Source organism: Hemiscyllium ocellatum, chromosome 7, assembly GCF_020745735.1.
Source record: "Hemiscyllium ocellatum isolate sHemOce1 chromosome 7, sHemOce1.pat.X.cur, whole genome shotgun sequence".
NCBI lineage: Eukaryota > Metazoa > Chordata > Chondrichthyes > Orectolobiformes > Hemiscylliidae > Hemiscyllium > Hemiscyllium ocellatum.
In genome coordinates this window covers 46908046-46928963 of record NC_083407.1, presented here as the reverse complement: position 1 = coordinate 46928963, position 20918 = coordinate 46908046, and the positions used below count along the sequence as shown (strand labels likewise).

The 20918-nt window shown below is 39.7% G+C and overlaps 1 protein-coding gene across 4 annotated transcripts in view; it reads right to left on the bottom strand.

Moving 5' to 3' along the window:
* slc12a8 (solute carrier family 12 member 8) overlaps positions 1–20918 on the bottom strand; it is a 150086-nt gene that overhangs the window by 38026 nt on the left and 91142 nt on the right. For all 4 annotated transcript variants that reach the window (XM_060827162.1, XM_060827164.1, XM_060827165.1 and 1 more), the window contains exons 8-9: positions 19973–20060; positions 5327–5414 (exon numbers count right to left, since the gene is read on the bottom strand). In XM_060827162.1, the coding sequence (XP_060683145.1) occupies positions 5327–5414; positions 19973–20060 (176 nt within the window). The remainder of the gene's footprint in view (positions 1–5326; positions 5415–19972; positions 20061–20918) is intronic.

The window sequence follows — 20918 nt, the reverse complement described above, 5'->3', positions numbered from 1 at the left end:
TGGCCAAGATTAGAGATATCTCAGAGGGTTGTAGAGCTGCAGAAGATCCCAAAGATTGGGAGGGACAGGGACATGGATGGATTTATAAACATGAATCAAGATTGCAAGATCAATGTGTTCCCTAACCAAGAGTTAATGCAGCTCAGCAAAATCTACAGCTCAGATTCAGGCAGAAGAGTTTGGATGACCTCAAATTTTAATGTGGGAGGCTGGTCAGAGTGCATAAGAATAGTCCAAACGAGACGCAAGAAAGACATAGATGAGGACTTCAGGAGCATGAAGCAGATTAGGACCAAAGTCAAAAACATTATGGAGATGGAAATAGGCAGCCTCACTAATGGTGCAGACACATGACTGGAAGTTCAACTCATGATCAAATATGGACTCAAGGTGTGGTTCAGCCTCAGGTAATAATGGGAAGGGCATAGTCAGTTGCTGGAGAATAAATTTTATAGCTGGAATTGGGGACAATGGTTTTAGTGTTCTTTCATGGGATGAGGGTGCACTAGCAAGGCCAGCATTTATTGACTATGCCTAAATGCCCTTCAGATGGTGATAGTGAGCCAACGTCTTGAATGAGCGCAGTTCATCTTGAATAGATGCACTCACGATGCTGTTCCAGATGGAATGCCAGATTTATGACCTAGTGATATGAAAGGACCAGCGATATAGTTCAAGGAAGAATGGTGTGTGATTAGGATGGAAACTTCCAGAATGTGGCATTCCTAAGCAAACTCTGCCCTTGTCCTTCTGGGTGGTAGAGAATATAGGTTTGGAAATGCTATTCGGTGTGGCTGGTGAGTTGCTGCAGTGAGTCTTTTAAGAGGTACATGTTGCTGCCACTGTATACAGCTTACCAAGTGAGTGAAGGTTTAAGATGGTTAATTGACTGCCGCTAAAGCAAACTGCTTTTTCCTGGATAGTGTTGAGAGTAAATCTACATCGGACATGTGGGAGTATTTCAAACGGAGTTGATAAGAGTTCAGGACTGGCACATTCCTGTGAGAATGAAGGATAGATATGGCAAGTTGTGTGAACATTGGTTTATCAGGGATGTTATGGTCATGGTCAGAAAGGAAAAGAAAGCATACGTAAGGTCTGGGAGGATAGGAACTGAGGAAGCCTTTGAAGTATATAAGGAAAGAACTTAAACAAGGAATTGGAAGGGCTGAAAGGGGTCATGAAAATTCATGAGCAAACAAGAGTTAGGAGAATCCCAAGTTATAAAAAGCAAGAGAGTGGCCAGGAAAGGGTTGGCCCACTCAAGGACAAAGTAGGGAAACTAGGTGTGGAGCCAGAAGGGGTAGGTGAGGCCCTAAATGAATACTTTGTGTCGGTATTCACCAAAGAGAAGGAATTGGTGGAAGATAATCTCGGGGAAGGGAGTGATGAGTTTCTAAGCCAAATTGCTATTAAAAAAGAAGAGATGTTGACAGTCATAAAAAAGTACTAAAGTAGATAAGTCCCCGGAACCTGATGGGATCTATCCCAGATAATTGAGGGAAGCAAGAGAACAGATTGCTGGAGCATTGACACACATCTTTGTACCCTCTTTGGCCATAGGTGAGGTCTGGAGAATAGCCAATATTGTCCCATTGTTTAAGGGTAGCAAGGATAATCCTGCAAACTACAGCCCTGCAAGTCTCATGTCAGTGTTAGGAAATTATTGGAAAAGATTCTCAGAGATAAGATCTACATGCATTTAGAAGCAAATGGACTTATTAGCAATAGACAGCTTGGTTTTGTGCAGGGGAGATCATTTCTCACTAACTTGATTAAGCTTTTTTGAGGAGGTGAAGAAGACATTTGGAATGGAGGATTGTGATTAGTGAATCAGTGCTGGGACCTCTGCTGTTTGTGGTCGAAATAAATGTAACTGGTCTAATAAGTAAGTTTGGAGATGATACAAATGGGGATGATTGGTGGAGTTATGAAAAGTGGAGAAGATTGTCAGAGAATACTGCAGGATATAGATCAGTTGGAGGCATGGCCAGAAAAATGGTAGATGGAGTTTAATCTGGACAGATGTGAGGTCATGTATTGTGGAAGGTCAGGTACAGATGGAAATTATACAGTGAATGGCAGAACCCTTAGGAGTACAGACATACAGAGGGATCTGGGTAAGCAGGTCCACAGTTCACTGAAGGTGGCAGTGCAGGTAGAAAAGGTATCAAATGAGGCCTATGGAATGCTTGTCTTCATTGAAGGGGCATTGAATAGAAGAGTAGATGAGCTATACTGTAGATCTACAGAACTTTAGTTAGGCCACATTTGGAGTATTGCATACAATTCTGGTCACCACACTATCAGAAGGATGTGAATGCTTTGGAAAGAGTACAGAAAAGATTCACAGGATGTTGCCTGGAATGGAGAAGGAAACTGGTGGATAGACTAGATTTGTTTTCACTGCAACACAGGAGGTTGAAGGACGACCTGATAGATGTTTATAAAATTGTGAATGGCACAGAGTGGAAAGTATGAGTTTTTTTTTCCCAGGGTGAAGGGGTCAATTATTACGGGACACAGGTTCAAGATGCAAAGGGAGAGTTTAAAAGAGATGTTGGAGGCATGATTTTTCACACAAAGGGTGGTGAGTGCCTGGAACGCATTGCCAAAGGTGGGGGAAGCAAACACAAGAAGCACCTGGACGAATACATGATTAGGAAGGGAACAGAGGAATATGGATCCTGCAAGTGAAGACAGTTTTAGTACAGAAGGGCAAAATGTGTTAGCACAGGTATGGAGGGCCAAAGGGCCTGTCCCTATGCTATACTGTTCTTTGTTCTTTGAGTCAAAAAGTATGGCAGTGGAAAGGATAGTAGGCCAGGCAGCATCTGAAGAGCAGGAGAGTCGACATTTTGGGCATAAGCTCTTCATCAGGAATGTTCTTTGAGTGCTAATCGAACAAGGGAGTAAGATTAGACCATCCAACTCCTCATTTCCCTCGATATCATTAAGTTCCAGAAATCTATCAATCACGATCTTGAACGTATTCCATGACTGATCTTCCACAGTTGGAGCTTCACTCATTTAGTTGAGTATAAAATATTCCAACTTACTATTATCTTGTACCTTGCAGATCATGGACTGACTTTAGTGATTCAGGAGACCAGTTATTTGTTGCATCATTTCCAGCCTCTGACTTGCTATTGTAGTCACAGCATTTATCTGGCCTTGTAGATTTAGACATGTGTGGTGTTTCCAAATGTTATTGTGAAGAGGTAGTATTTTAAAGTGTATTGCAAAAGGAGTAAGAATGAAATGAGAAAAAAAATGTTCACACAGTGAGTGGTTGGGTCTGGAATGCACAACCTGAAAATGTGGTAGAGACAGGTTCAATTGATGCATTCAAAAGGTCTTTGGATAGTTATTTGCCTGGAAATAATGTGCAATGATATGAAGAAAAGGCAGGATGTTGGTATTAGATAATGACACTCATTTGAATAGCCAGTGCAGGCATGATGGCCTCCTTCTGCACTGTAACAATGCTGTGATTCCGTGATGTAAATGAGAAACAGGAAGGGAATTGTTCAAGTTTAAATTTAAACTTGTTGCAGTCTGGAACAAAAACAGAAATTGCTGGAAAAGCTCAAAAGGTCTGGCAGCAGATCCTTCCTCAGAACTAAACCCAAAATGTTAAGTCTGATTTCTCTCCATAGATGTTGCCAGACCTACTGAGCTTTCCCAGCAATTTATGTTTCTGTTTATGATTTTCAGTATTCACCAACTTTCAGTTTTTATTTAGGAGATTGTATAAGTAGAAGAATTAGGTAAGAGAACTGGGTTCTGCCAGAGGCTAGGACGGAAGCAAGAATATGTTGGTGGCAGCAGTGCTGACATCAAATTCACAACACGAAGCTAAAGTCAGAAAGATGGAAGGCAACAGTGAGAATGAGCCAGGATGCAAAAATAGGATACAGATGCAGTGGAACTAGGAGCTATGGATTGGATGAGTTTGCATTATTAGCTCAGTCTATTAAAAACAATAAAATAGATTAGCATCACATAATATTAAGGTGGAGGTTCAGTGATAAGAATTAAGCCACAAAATTAAATGCTAAATTTAGGTTGACAAAAATAGCATCATTAAAAGTAAATCAATGTTGAAAATGGCATAATGGAAAAATAAGAATTGGTCAACAATCAAAATGAATTGCTACAGGATATGAAGCATTACATTTAAACAATTTTTATCATATGCAAGATCATTGACACATTTTAGATCCTGCTGACTTGAATAAACAAACTGCGAACAGACAAATGTAGAGGTTATTTAATACCTAAATATGACCAAAGCATTAAAATGTTAAAGGATATTGGTTACTAAAATCAAATGTACTTGACAGCAAAAACTAACATTTGCTTTATCCTCAGGTCCACAATTTTATTTTGTTTAAGCCTCTTTGATGATTGTTACCATTTTTTGCTGACCATGACTTTACTCTCACCAAGCTCTATTCATCCAGCTTGCTGGCCCATGTGACTCCCAGATTAGCAGCATCTCAAATTTTAAAATTTTCTGAAAATAATCCTTCCACGCCCTGATTTCTCCATAACTCTATAATTTCTTCCAAATCCAAGGACCTCCAAGATATATTTATATATTTAATTTCAGTCTCTTAACTATTCCTGATTTTAATGATGCCACAATTGATGTCTTCGCCTTCAATTCCAAAGGCCCTTAACAATCAAATTCCTTCCTAAGACCTCTCTGCAACTTTACCTGACTTATCTTCTTTAAGATGTTCCTGAATTCAAAATTCTTTGACCAAAGTTTTGGTCTAATATTCTAATATTTCCAATATTGCCTGATGTAGCTTGGTGTTGAGTTTTCCCTTAAAAGTTTTCTGTAAATAGTACAGATCTTATAACATTAAATGCAAGGTGTTATTGCTTTTAATGGTATAAGGATATAGTATGGACTTCACAAGCATTTCTGCCATTGCCTTAGGAAGTTGTACTGACTAGATATTACACTAGAGATTGAAGGAACCCAGTGGAAGCAAGTTTATGCCCTCAAAATTAAATATTTAGATAAAACCTTGTTCGTTTTGTAATATTAACATGCTGAATTGAACCATCTAGAATACTAAGGAAATTGACCACATAATAAAATATTGGACAGTTCTAAAAATCTTTTCATTCACACTGAAATGAGGAAACAGTAGCCAGTAATAGCTTAAGAAATTGCTTCACAGAATCTTGCATTAAGAACGTATTTCAATATTTGCATCACCATGGTAAAATTACATTAATCAGTTCAGGTTTCATATGAAAATTCCTGAAGCAGGAAACTTAGATTAATTGAAACAACACAGATACTTGCCTTTTCAGCTATCATGAAATCATATCTGAGTGCCTCCCTTGTACACACAGCTCCCAGCAAGAAAACAAACACTAAATATAGGAACCACCTGCAACGTAACAACATGGTATACAAATTACTTATTTTACATTTCAGCCCCTTAATTAAGTTGTATCTATTAAAAAAGTAAGTTATAATAGAAGTAACATGTCATGGTTTAGCAGTACAGAACTTGAGCATTGATGAAAAAGACACATTTTGTCCAAGCTATTTGTATTTTACACATTGGGATATTTCAAAAGGGGAAAGCTAAACTAAATTCATATTGTTTGAGAGGAAAATGTTGATTGATTGGAAAAAAGCTTTGATTGGTGGAGGTGTTGCCATACTGAAAGCATCAATTAACACTGATTGATAGTTAATAGCCAGGCTTTGATAATTTTAATCTAGGCAGGTTGGACTCTCCTTGGTCAGGAGATTGCCATGAGAAATGAACCAGCAGATAGCTGTCATCTATTTTGTTGAGTTGATACCAGCGCCAGTGTGTACATTCCTACTGTCTGCAAAGAACAGGGCCTTGTGCATTAATATACATAGCTCCCAGAACCCTGATAACATGCAACACTGTGAGCCTGACTGACAATCCTAATTCCCAAACCTAAATTGGTTGTCAGCATAATTCTTTGAACTTTCAGGATGTTGTTGCCCAATTGTAGAATCATATCTAATGTTAGTCACTGGGCTGAGATTTTTGCAGCCGCAGTTTGTTCAGGTACAGTTAGTATCTTGCTTGTTAGGAATAGCTGAAGGGGCACAGTGTTTGATATGATCCAGCAGTCTTTGGGCTGAATGATCTACATACATGAATTACACCGACATTGAAATTCATATACAACATTACTCATTTGTGTAATAGGCAGTCTGTATTGTTGGGCTAGAGAGCCACATCCTGTTCAAATACCTTGCTACTGCATGGTAAGAACCGGCACAAGCTAACTTTGCCTGTTGCTCAAACTGTCAAAATGCTTTATACTTCTAGACTAATTTGAGATAGACCGGGTATTTCTCAGGACCAACAGTGACCACTTTAGAGTCCTCCATGAGTTTACGTGATCATTAAGAAAGGATTTAAAATCAGGGTAGCCATTATCCTGCAGGAAAGCTTCGATCTACCCTGTTTCAACCTCAAGTTTTACCAGTGTACAAATGGCTCAGGACCTATTTATAATGTTTCTAATAAAGCGAAGTGATCCATTTACATTGCTTCAACAGATGATCACACCAAAACCATTTAAAATACAGCTACACTATAAACTCACTTAAACAGAAGCGATCAGGCAACACAATTCATGATGCCACTAAACACATAATAAATCTCTTTGACCACATACTAACTAAAGATGAGGAGTTTGTCCTTTCATTTGGTTTTAATTTTGGTGTGCATTCACTCCACATCAAACAGCAAGAGTTTGAACGCCGCCTAGATATCCCTCCGCTAACCAGTGTTCACTGAAAACAGCAATTTTCTGTCTAGCAATCTAGCATGTGCATATTGCAGGATTCCAAATAACTTGTCCAATTCTGACATGAAACTGGAATGTCTGGCAGATTGTGATGTCTCAAACCCAATATGGAACTATATATCTAAAGGAACTGTTATAATCACCCATGACATGCTCGAGTAGATCAGCAAAATTAACACCATTCTAAACGACATATCCAAATTTGTATCCATTAGACTAGCTGCTCAACAGACCAGACAGCCTTACTCAAAAGCAAAATCAAAAAGTTTACGGACTTGAATAAGGGCACTCAGCTGCTGGGTAACTAAGACGATAGGGTTTTTCCTCAGGAGTCATCGTACTGTCTGAGTTCAGATTGCCCAAAACACACAAAAAATGATGCCTTTTTATGCTTTATCTTTTTTCTGTTTTTTCTACACATGAACTAGCCTAATGGTCAAGTGAATGGTGATAACTAGCTTTGAGCAAGTTCTCCATTCATAGTGAAAGATTGCTTCGCATCTGCAAAGGATACACAGGGCTTGCATATTGATAGCAATGCAGTACCAATGCTCTTATTTAGCTCCACTAGCCTATTCACCACCGTCCAACTCAATTAAGCCATAGACATGCCCATCTCAGCATCATGACAATCTAAACCTGTTACCACAATATGAATCAGTCTTCACAGAAATAATGAACTCAGCAATTCACACAGTTGAGTTCAGATTTAACAACACCATGTATATCCAAATAGATAGATAGTGGATGCCCACTAGTCCAGCAAACATTCTTGTTCAGTCCCCTGAGAAATGTGTATTCAATGTAATGACACCTAATCTCTAATCCTTTGCATATTTCTGATAAGTGGATGATATATTTGCTACATTTGATTCTGCAGCAGCATATAAGAATTTCCTCCTGGCAGGCTCAAATTAGTGCATGAAATGGAGCAATTGAATAAGATCCCTTTCCTCAAAGTCCTAGTTGAAAAATCAGTTGGAGCACGGGGCCTCCACTATTGTCTATGTACCACAAACTTTACTGGTCAGTGTAACACAGTGGATTCTTACAGTTTTATGTTCTATGATTGACAATGTAAATAGGGCCTGAACCACTTGTTCACCAGTCAAGCTTGATACTGAAATAGAGCACTTCAAAGATATCATCCAGGATGATGGCTACCCTGATCAGACCATTTCCCATTATATAGCACACAAGCTTATGTAAAGCTCAGAAGTTAGTTACTTTTGGTCCTGAGAAGTGGTTAATCTATTGCATATTAGCCTGGAAGGTAAAGTGTCTCAAACATCTGAGCTAGCTATTTAATACAGTAACAACCAGCAGTTACAGGATGCAACAGCCAAGCCAAAAATACATTCTGCCTATCGCATAAATAAGTAATGCTGTACATGAGTTTCATTCCCAATCTAAGTTCCCTCCAATTTTTTTTTCTTCTTTTGAGTGAATCGCCATTGGCCATGTATGTCCTGACTTCTGAAACCTGGAGTCAATGCCAATTGTCGTGCACGGACCTTTGGAGTGGCAACACAACTATGCATCTTAGAGGGAACTATTGCCTCTTGTGTGATGCCAGGTATGTAAGTTGTACATCCCAAAGTCTGATGGATTCTATCAAATAGCATTGTCCCTTCAATCATTTGCAAAAGGCTAATTACTGACTATATTCATGCAGCCTACACCTGTAAAGATCACAACACAATATCGAATATTAGATGTTATCCTGCACTTGGACAACATTTGTTGGATAATCCTGAATGCACAAGGAATTACTCTGACAACCAATTTAGAATTCCAAGTCATAGAGTCACAGAGCTGTACAGCATGGAAAAAAAACCCTTCAGCCCAATTCATCCATGCTGACCAGATATCCTCAATTAATCTCTCCCCATTTTCCAGTATTTGCCTCTAAATCCTTCCTATTCATATATCCATCCAGATGCCTGTTAAATGTTGTAATTGTACCAGCCTCCACCACCTCCTCTGACAGCTGGTTCCATATACGCACCACCCTCTGTGTGAAAAAGTTGCCCCATAGATCACTTTTAACTCTTTCCCCTCTCATGTTAAACCTATGCCCTCCAGATTTGGTTTCCCCTTTGCTGAGGAAAAGAAAATATGTGGAAGGAAAGCAGAGTCAAGTCAACCTTACATTGTAACATACTTGCATGTACTGTAAGATACATATATTAGTACATAGGGCCTCGATCTTTGTAGACAGAAAAAAAACAGATGCACACATTGCTCCTGTTTCAACTGAACAAAATTGGTGAGTTATTTGCTGGTTCATTTCTCAGGACAGTGCTCTGACCAGAGTCAAGCTACCTGCTTTAAAATTTAAGTAAACCTGGTTATTAACTGTCAAATCAGCATCAATACAAGCATTTTCCATGGCAACTCCTCTACCAGGGTGCACTTTATAACCAATCTACACTCTCTTCTTATGCACTTTAAATGGAAGCTTTGCCCTTAAATTTGTATTGTTGCAAAGTGTCCCGAGTACAAAATGAAATGTTTCAACAAAGATGTCTTTCTCGAAGTACTATTTTGTCAATATTGAATTGAACACACAAACTTAATGCATTTAAGTGTTCATTTTATGATGATTAAATAATTAAGCACTTAATTGATAACGATGTCTTGATTTGTACTTTTCTGTAACCATTCTATTGTTGGAGGTTTGCAGAAATCAGAACTATTGCTGAAAAGACCAAGTTGATTGAAAGCTGAAAGAGTCCTTATGTGTTCAACGCTTTTTTAAAAAAAGAATATAACCTTCTATGTACTTTTTCCAACAGGTACTGAAGAGTTTGAGAAAGGCTAATGTTATTAGCCTGTTCAACTTTTGTGTTTGTGTGCGTGCATGCGTGTGTACAACACTGCATGTGCCAACATGTGTGCATTAACATTTGTGTACTTATGGATGGAAATGAAACATGAATATAGAAAATGGGAAGACTAGGCAATTCAGCCCTTTCAGCCTGCTCACCATCCAATATGATCATGACCATTCAACCATTCCCACGTTCTCCTCAGACCCTTTGATTCCTTTAGCCCCACAAACTATATGAAACTCCTTCTTGAAAACATTCAATGTTTTGGCCTCAACTATTTGCTTTGGCAGAGAATTCCATAGACTCACCATTCTCTGCATGAATAAATCTCTCCACATCTTAGTCCTAAATGACCACATCATATCCTTGGATTGAAATCCCTGGTTCTGAACTCTCTGGTCAATAGGAATGCACTCCCTGTCTAGTCCAGTTAGAATTTTATAGGTTTCTATGAGACTCCCCCCTGATTTTTCTGCTTTCTTTTTTAAAATATATTTGCATCGATTTCCTTTGTACATATTTCTGATACAGAGGTCATACAGCTCAGTTGTCTAGAAGGGTGGTTTGTGGCACAGCATGATGCTAAGAGTGTGGGTTCAATTCGCACACTTGCTGAGGTTACCATGAAATACTCTTCTTCTCAACCTCTGCTCTTGCCTGAGGTGAGATGAACACTGGTTAAATCATCACCAGACATCTCTCTCTAATGGATCAGCAGGACTATGGTGACTTTATTATATATTTATAGGAGCATTATATTTAATATACACTTTCATAATTTTTTGACACCTTAAATGCCAGTTTCCTTTGAATTTTAATTTGCCTCATCCTTTTAATCTCCACAACAAATAGTTTTACAACTTCACCAGCGCTGCTCTGTACTTACCAATTCTGAATTAATGAACATTTATTCAACCAAACTGAGCTAGGTAATTTGAGTGCTGCTGGGATCAGCACCAATTCACAAACATTTAACACTGCAACAGGCAGCACGGTGGCTCAGTGGTTAGCACTGCGGCTTCACAATATCAGGGACCCGAGTTCAATTCCAGCCTCAGGCGAAGTGCTGGTAGAGTTTGCACATTCTCCCTGTGTTTGCGTGGACTTCCTCTAGATGCTCTGGTTTCCTCCCACAGTCCAAAGATTTGGAGGTTAGGTGAATTGGCCATGGGAGGTGCAGGGTTGAAGAGACTAGGTGGGTTTGGAAGGGATGCTCTTTAAAGGGTCAGTGTGGACGTGTTTGGCTGAATGACCTGTTTCCACATTGTAGAGATTCTATGAGTACTGATTTATAGCATAGATGATAACCAGGATGTAGATATTCACCTCAAGCACAGTTTATTTTGAAATCAGAATATGTTAAAGAATAATAAATCCTTCCAATGAAACATCAATAGATAGTGATCAATATATATAGTAAGCCTCTCCCACCCGCCACAACCCTCTTAAATTAAAACCTTTTATATTGTTTCATTTTAATATTGGTCATTTAGTGAATTGAATTGAATTTATTGTCACGTGTACAGAGACATAATGAAAAGCTTTTTCTTGTGAGCAATACAGGCAAATCACAAAGTTAAGTAGCATAGATAAGAAAATAATAGGTGAACAGCAGCAAAAACAAAAACACAGATACAGGCTCAGTGGTTAGCGCTGCTGCCTCACAGCATCAGGGAACCAGGTTCAATTCCAGCCTTGGACGATGCTCTATGTAGAGTTTTCACATTCTCAGCCAAGAGTTTCTGAGTTCATTCAGTATTCTAACACCACTAGGGAAGAAAATGTTTCAAAACTGGCTGGTGCATGTTTTCAGGCTTCTGTACCTTCTCCCTGATGGCAGAGGTTATGGAAAAACATTGCCAGGGTGGGATGGATCTTTGAGAATGCTGGCGGATTTCCTTGACAACGGGTCTGGTAGATAGATTTTATAGATGGGAGGTTGGCCTTTGTGATTGTCTGGACCGAGTTCACCACTCTCTGTAACCATCTCCAATCTTGAATGGTACAGTTGCCGTACCAGGTAGTGATACATCCAGACAGAATGCTCTCGATGGAACACCTATAAAAGTTGGCAAGAGTATTCGCTGTCATGCCAAATTTCCTTAGCTGCCTGAGGAAGAAGAGACATTGTTGGGCCTTTGTAACCAGTGCATCCACGTGAAGAGTCCAAGAAAGCTTGTCGTGGATAACTACTCCCAGGAGCTTGATACTGTCCACTCATTCCACTTCTGAGCTGTGAATGTGTAAGGGGGCATGAGTAACATCTCGCCAAAAGTCAATAATGAGTTCCTTGGTTTTGCCAGCATTGAGAGTTAGTTTGTTCTCAGTGCACCATTTTTCCAGGTCTTCCACCTCCCATCTGTAGTCTGTTTCGTAGCCATCTGGGATTCCACTGACTATGGTGGTGTCACCAGTGCACTTGTGAATGACATTAGTCTGGTATTTGGCAACACAGTCATGGGTATACAGTGAGTACAGACGGGGGCTGAGTACACACCTCCGGGATGGGGGTAGTGTTGAGTGTTAATGAGGATGAAATATTGTCCCCAATCTTCACTGATTGTGGCCTGTGGGTCAGGAAACTGGATTCAGTTGCAGAGAGTTGGGCTTAGTCCAAGATCACTAAGTTTAGTAATCAGTCTCAAGGGGATAATAGTGTTGAAGGCTGAACTGTAGTCATTTGAGTAGGATTCTTGCGTAGCTAGTCTTGGTGTCAAGATGCTCTAGGGAGGACTGAAGGGCAAGTGATATGCCATCTGGCGTGGATCTGTTGGTCCAATAAGCAGATTGGTGTGAGTCAATAGTAGTGGGAGGCTGGAGTTGATTAATGGCCATGCTAAATTGCCCGTAGTGTTAGGTGCAGGGGTAAACTTAGGGGATTGGGGCTGGTTGGGTGCGCTTCGGCGGGTCAATGTGGACTTGTTGGACTGAAGGGCCTGTTTCCACACTGTAAGTAATCTTAAAAAAAATCTAATGCCATGACCAACCTTTCAAAGCACTTCATGACCGTCAAAGTAAGGGCCACTGGGCAGTAGTCAGTTAGACATGCTGCATGAGTCTTCTTAGGCACTGGGATGATGTTGGCCCTCTTGAAGCAGGTAGGGACAGTGGCCTTGTGCAGGGAGAGGTTGAAGATGTCAGAGAAGACCTCTTCCAGTTGATCTGCACATGCTCTGAGTGCACAGCCTCGTACTCCGTCTGGTCCCATCGCTTTTCTTGGATTCACACGAAGAAAAACTGATCTGACCTCTGTTGCAGTGACTGTTGGGATAGGTTCGGAAGGACTTATTGGGATAGGTGTCACCTATCTGCAGAAATCTGCTCAAAGCCAGCATAGAAAGTGTTGAGGCGATCTGGGAGGGATGGATCATTGTCTGCTATCTTGCACTGTCTCTTTTTAGGACCTGGGATATCATTCAGTCCTTGCCATAGCTGTCGGGTGTCTGGATCTCTAGTTTGAATCGGTATTGGCCCTTGGCTGTCTTAATGGCTCTGTGAAAGTCATACTTAGGTTCCTTTAGTTTGTGTTTTTATTTAACAGGTTCTGTATATCCTGGTTCATCCAGGATTTCGTGTGGGGGAACACCCAGATTGACTTCCTTGGTATGCAGTCCTCCACACACTTGCTGATAAAGTCTGAGACTGTGTTGGCGTTCTCGTCCAAGGTACTGTTTGAACATGGCCCAATCAGCTGATTCCAGACAGCACCAGGGTTGCTTCTCTGCCTCATCTGACCGGTACTGGACCTGTATCCGCGAGGGGGTCTCCTGCTTGAGCTCTTGCCTATAAACCGATGGAAGTAACACGGCATTGTGGTCGGAGTTGCCGAAATGAGGGCGGGGGATGGAATGGTAGGCATCTTTCACAGTGGACTCTTAATATAGTAGGCTTGTTTAAAAGTGGTTTTGTGTCATTTGAAGTAGCACCATGAGATCCAGTAAGAATTATTTTGGAGTGGTCTCTTTTGCTTGACTCCAGCCTTTACTGCTCTCTGACTCTCTATCCTGCAGCTGACTTTCTGGTACATGCCTTAAACCCGGCCTGTAAGTTGAAACTTCTTCTGCTGCCTCATGCCACTCATAGTGAGCATTCAAGAGGGAAACAATTATCTGTCGGAGAGTTGGGAGGTTGGAGTGTGAGAGCGGCAGAGGTTTGGCAGTGAGAGGGTGTTTTAGGGAATGGAAGAATCTGTGAATTTTGAAGGTCAGCAGCAAGAGATTGAGTTAGTGAACAAGTGAGCCTGAAAGCTCAGTGGTTGCTAATGAGAGGAAGAACAAGGGAACAGCAAACCTCAATTTTTAAAAAAAAGAGAGAGGAACATATAGCGATGGGGAGTTTCAAGAAGCAGCATGAGTTGGGAGCAGGAGGAAAGCAAAAGTTAGCAAACTACTTCTTTATTTAGACATGTAGCAGCACTACTGAATAAAAGACACATTTTGTCAAATCTTTTCATTGTCACTTGTCAAGCCAATTCACACAAAGTATCAATTTAGAGGGAAAACAACATTTTATGCTGTACAAGAGGAAAGTGTTGACTAGTTGACAAGTGGAATTTAATTGGTAGAGATATTGTCATGAAGAGTGCTCTGATAGATGTCCCTTTTACACCCTGTTTTACCTAAGACCAATTCTACACAACATGGACCAACAAAGTGGTTGAACAACTTGCTACAACCAAATTTGAGTACGTTTTCTACATATACAGGGAGGGACTTATTGATATTTGTGAAGACCATATAGAACTTGTATATTCACTGCACTGGATATAGGGATGAGATTTCCTCTGGCTGGGGGATCCAGGAAACGGGATCACAACCTCAGGCTGTGCAGGAAGCCATTTTACACTGAGATGAGGAGCATTTTCTTCATTCTATGAATGGTGAACCTGTGGAATTCTCTGCCATAGAAGGATGTGGAGACTAAGTCACTTACTTTATTTAAGAAAGAAATATATAAATTTCATGAGGTTAAACATGTCAAAGAATATGAAGAAAGAGCGGGACTTATTGTGTTGAGACAGATGATCAACCATGATCATGCTGAATGGCAGAGTAGTCTCAAAAGCAGTTTCAATGTTTCTATGACATAATTAATGCAAGACAAACAGCTTTAAAAATGTGCTCTTTTCCACAATTCTAAAAAAATTATTTGAGTTTTAAATATTATTTCATTTACCAATATAGCAGTTTTGCAATGTAAAGTATTTCAACTTCGATCATAATGTTTTAATGCTAGTTTTCTGATGACAAAGGTCCTCTAGAATTTAACTATAGCTTAGGCATTGTTAACGACTTGATTTTTCCCAATAAAACCAATGTTCATTTCAGGATCACAACAATGACATTAAAGTGATAACTCACTGTACCTAAATTTGACTACTTTGTTATTAAAGTCAGTAGAAAACATATAAAATAAACCCAGTATTGTAGTGAAATCTGAAGCAGCAGTCTCCACCTGAACAGATGATTTTCAAATGTGCTTTGGATATCCATGGCATCTACTCAACAAAATAAAATCTTTGACTTTTATGTGGTACAAAGTAGAATACGCAGTAATGTATGATCACAAAATTATGTCAGCATGTAGTTTCTGTGGTGATACTACTTTTCAACATGTATTAACGTGTTAAAGCTGCACAGTAAACCAGCCACCATTAAAGATCAGATCTGATCAGAAATAAAAATCAGATACTGTTTCCTACCACTTTCTCAAAATCAGTTACAATTACAATCAAAAGATTACAACTATTTACGAGTGCAAGCTAACATATCAACAGCAATCCTCAACATGACTGCCTCAGCTCTATGCAAGGTATATGGACTCTGATTGCCGAAGGAGAAATAATTACAATATGATGGTAGATTTGATTAGTACAATGTTGCTGACCTTCAAGAATAAGTGTTCAAGCTCAGAATATCCATCTCTGACAGAAACATTCACTGATTTTAATATCCTGTTTATTTTGGCAAGTTTGTGCTGGTGAGAATCCAGCACTGACTGCAAACTGCAATTCAGTGGACTCCATATTAAATCCAATATTCCATTCACAGTTGAGGTTTAGTTAAGAGACATGAATGCTTTCCCATCCACCAAGAACTAACGTTAGTCCAATTTTGGGTGTTATGAAGCATAAATAGCAATGCAAGAACACACAAATGTTCCTCTTGCTTACTGACATTTGTTTTTAATTAATCTTGTTTCATAATCTAAAAGCAGTCTTATGTTTTGAGACCTGAGTTTTAACTGAACGCCTTTAAAATTTCCACTAGAGATTATGTTTGAATTTTTAGAATTTTGTACCCCCTACTAGAAAATGTGTTGTTTTATTTTGAATACAAGTTTGTACAACTTTGGGATGCAACTACAGATAATGCAAAGAAAATTGTATTCTGTGGAGTCCACTGGAGCAGGCAAGATGGCGGGCATCATACTCAAGTAAGAACTGAGCAAAAAAGCTGCATGTCAGGCACACAATGACAGAAACATTGAGAGCAATTAGCTCAGCATCAAGGAACCAGCAAATGGGAAAGTCACCCATTAGTCACTATCATGCTGAATCGCACATAAATGAATTTCAATGAGATTTATTCTTGCCTCGACATGTATCAAACTCTCTAATATGCCTCTCATGCCTTCAGTTACTAGTCCAGTGTTAAAGCATGACATGTATGTGTCTTCCATGATCCACTGAGAGATTCCTTTGTGCTCTGAGGAGACTGAGTCACAGGCACTGCTTTGAACTTAAGACATTTTTTCCATGTAAAAAAGCTGCTGACTGATGCTTTTGGGGCAGAGCCTCAGGCAAGAAATTCAGAACCCAAAGTATTGGGTCTAAAATTTAAAAGTACAGGCAACATCCACTCCATCCTTTGGAACTAAAAGGGATTTGCCAGCTAGACGATGCATCTCAAATTTGCTGAACCTGTTGATGCCACAGGATCATTTTAATGCAATGGCAAAAGAATGTTCTCATTGGAAATATGCATTCCAAAATTCAATTTTAACGTAGGTTGACTGCCCTTATATATGATGACAGCCTTTGCCCAGATGATATCTGAGCTAGCCCTACCACATGATCCAGCACTAGCTCATGTCACCTACATTCCTGAGGGCTCTGCCATGTAAGCTGATTGGGGATCTGGCATGAATACATGGCAATGATTTCTAGACTTGCTGCAGGTATCACAATGAAATATTTGATGAACCTGATTCTAATAGTGGCTGAGATCAACAAATGAATCTGAGAAAACGAATTGGCTTGTCAAACCAGAAATTCCTCATATCTGAGCAAGTGCTCTAGCCACTTTGGATTAAAAAAAATTACAGTAATTTGTGTTTGAGTATTTGCATAAAAGGTGATGTATTTCAATCAACATCATCAACCAATGTTTTTATTGCCCTAATATTCTTTCTTGACCGATAAGAGCTTTTGGGTTCTTTGGAGGAAAAAATGGAGGCCTGGTAAACACCGAGACCTCTGTCATGATGTACCAGACTATCTCCCATTCGGTGTTGCAGCAGGGAGTGACTGCTGTACGTACGCAGTCTTTCTCAGCAAGTCACAAGATTCTAACTGCACTCTGCTCAGCATGCTGGAATCTGCTAACATTGGCTGGAATATTCCATCAGTTTCCTAGGAATGTTGACAACTTGGAAGTCAAATTTGCTAAACATTATTGATTTTGGTTCCCAGCAGCAGAGAGGCAGAAGCACTGTCACATTATCTATGGCATATTACCCTAAAGTTGTATATTTACATTTTTGGCCATCAAGAGGCACCTTCACAAGCAGATTTGCAAAGTTTGATCAGGTACATAAGTGCATATGAAGTACATAGGAACATATTGACCAAGATTTAGTTCAAAACAGGCACTAGCTTGCTTACTTGTGATTTTGAGATGCCAGTGTTGGACTGGGAGGTACAAAGATAAATATCACACAACAACAGGTCATACCATCAGGTGGTTGTAGGAACAGCACTCTGAAAGCTAATGTTTCCAAGTAAACCTGTTGGGTCATAGACTGGTGTTGTGTGATGTTTAACTTACTTTACTTGGAGAGCCTACAGGATGGCAGACTTTGCAAATGCAACCTATTAAAGGGCAAAATCACTTAATACGTACAATGTAAATACTTAAAAATTATTGGATTATTATTTCCAGGTTAATTTGATTTTAGCTTTATGAACACACAGTATGCTACAATTTTCTGATTATGGGAAAGGTTAATAGACAGTATTAATTGTTTGAAAAATGGTCACTACCAGCATCAAGCCATCGTATGGCAGTTGTTGCAAAGATAAATCTGAATTTACAAAATAATATTCAATGAATTAACAGCAATTCTAAAATCTATATCTGCATTGCATCAAAAATATATATATATATTAAAAAAACCATAATGTAAAACAACAATGAACATTGAAGGGCAGCACGGTGGCTCAGTGGTTAGCACTGCTGCCTCACAGCACCAGGGTCCCAGGTTCAATTCCAGTTTTGGGCAACTGTCTGTGTGGAGTTTGTACATTCTCCCAGTGTCTGCGTGGGTTTCCTCCGGGTGCTCCGGTTTCCTCCCACAATCCAAAGATGTGCAGATCCAAAGAATTGGTCATGCTACATTGCCCAAAGTGCTAGGTGCATTAGTCAGAGGGAAATGAATCTGGGTGGGTTACTCTTCGGTGGGTCAGTGTGGACTTGTTGAGCCGAAGGGCCTGTTTCCGCACTGTAGGGAATCTAATCTAATCTAAATGCACGCTCTGCTGTGCAACAAAGTGCGGACTTCATAAACCTGAAACTGAGCAGCGTAAATAAGGATAACATCCATGGAGGCCTGTCTCCGGAAACAGAGCTGGCTAATGTATAATTAGGTTATAACATGACAAACAATAAATGTTTAATTCATATAAAGTCAAATCCAACAGTCCAGAAGTCATTGTTGAAAGGTTTATGAAATGAATATATACTCACAATTCAAGAATCACTAATTTTCTTTTGAAAATTCACATCTAGCTTAGGTTGCTTTAAAGAGGCCACATTTTTACTATTCAAAAAACTCTATTTCCAAAGTTATGCCCATTGAATGCACACTCTTATGCAGCTAGAATTGACTTCAGTTCTCAGATTATCATGTTGATTGTATATAATTTGAGCATAATCAGTCACTAGGTTCATTTGATGCAGCTAAGATGTGGGTGAAGGATGCTAGCATGTTTTCTGCTTTGGTGTGCTAGTTTGTATCTCATTTCAGCCCACACTGCTGTCTGGTAACAATGTTATTAAGACAACCAAATGTAAAAATTTCCCCCTGTCAGTACACAGCCTCTCCATTGGCAAGTCCTCAGCTGTGTCTCCATACAGCAACACTTGGAAACAGGGCCCTCATAGTTCCGGGCTAGATCTTCAGAGAATCAGACCCCACATATGCAGGCCCATTGGAGAGTGCACACCTCTGGCAATCATGAACCAAACCACATGCCAACACCACCACCAACCCCCCACCATCCCCCACCCCCACCCCCACCCCCTCCCCACCCCCAACCCCTCCCCACTTCCCCACCCCCTCCCCCCTATGTTCCGAGATAAAGAGCAAACTACTCTGCTGAATAATTTCCACCTTCCTTGGTGCAGAAATACCCTTGGTATGTCTTGAAAAGTCAAGGTTACAAACTCAGAAATCTTGGAGCATACTAAATCCATCAATATTCATATATTGCAAAGTCAACACATCTTTGCTAGCTCAATTAAGTTCATTGGATGGATGACAGTTTTTTTTACCTAAAGAGTGTCTATATAATAAACAGGCCATTGGGTCATAACCTCCTGTGTGTCTGTTATAAGGACACTTACAAACAAGTTAAGAAGATAGTCAACGTTAACACTGACACCTGGGAGGCATCACTAACAGCTTTGTTCTCTTGATACTGACTGGAAAGGCTTTGAAATGGGTGAGTAGAAAAGACCAATTGATTGAGAAGAGGGCCCAAAGAAAGGGAAAGCAGCAAATAATGCATCATCTCAGCTCATGACAAAAATGTGCATATCACAGTGAGGTTCTTGAGCCACACAAGGCGATGCTAACACAGAAATAAACACCACAGTGCAGGTCATCATGTTACGAGACTGAATACTGCCACCATGATCAGACAATGATGCATCTTTGAAAAACAATTATCAGGTGTTTATTTCATTCACTAAGCATTATCACAAATGCTGATTTTGAATTTAAAACATTATTCAAATGCAAGAACATGGCACAAGTGTTTGTAACAGGGTCTATAATTTGTAAGTTAACTACAAGCCATGAGAACTTACGAGACGCCCAGAGCTGCTAGTGACCCAAGAGGGATATTGGATGCAGGTTTCTGAAGGTCTCCACTCATGTTAAATCCTGCCATCACACCTGAAGAAAACAGAAATCAATATTAATAAAGTAAAATCATAACTATCTTGTGGGTCACCCTAACCTCACCGAGCAACCCAACTGGGATTGTTAGTATAGCTACTACAGAATCTGTCCCCTTCTGCCTCATATTAACATTATCATTGTGAATATCTAGTTCATTGTTCATGTTAATACCTTCAAGGTAGTGTTTAGATTTTGGAAGATTATTGTTGCAAAAGCAAGTGATTAAAATGCTGGGCTTTAGAGACTATCAGCACATCTAAAAATTTTACAGGTTAGAAGGTAACTCATGTTTACTGAATAGTCAGTAAAGAAGAGATGGAGCTATAAAACATGTTGTGGGCTTTGTTGGAGACATTTAAATGATGGATAATTAGTTAAGATCAGTTTGAGAATCACGCAAAGCAAGCTAGGTCATCACTGAGATGGGTGGAATTTAGTATGTTTCTTTGGTTTCAATTGATCTGGGTCTTTGTTGGGAACATAATTAGACGTAAGAGCAAAAAAAACTCAATTTGAACTTTCAAGTTTGTTCTGCCACTCAATGAGATCATGCCTGAATTGACAATTCTCAACGCCACTTTCCTGCTTTTCTACATTATCCTGGATTCCCTTATTAGTTAAAAATGTCTACCTCAACCTTAAACATACTCGACAACACAGCTCTCTTTTCAGTTGCATGGTGGCTCTCTTGCAACTTACTGAGAGAAGTTAACCAAAACAAATGACAGTCAGAATTACACAGTAAGCAAAGTAAACACTAACTTTATCAACGATCATCAGGAAAGCAGAAGAGGTTTAATTTCAGTTTGAATCTTGTGAGGAACAGAAACAGCAAGATTGCCCAGTTGAAGC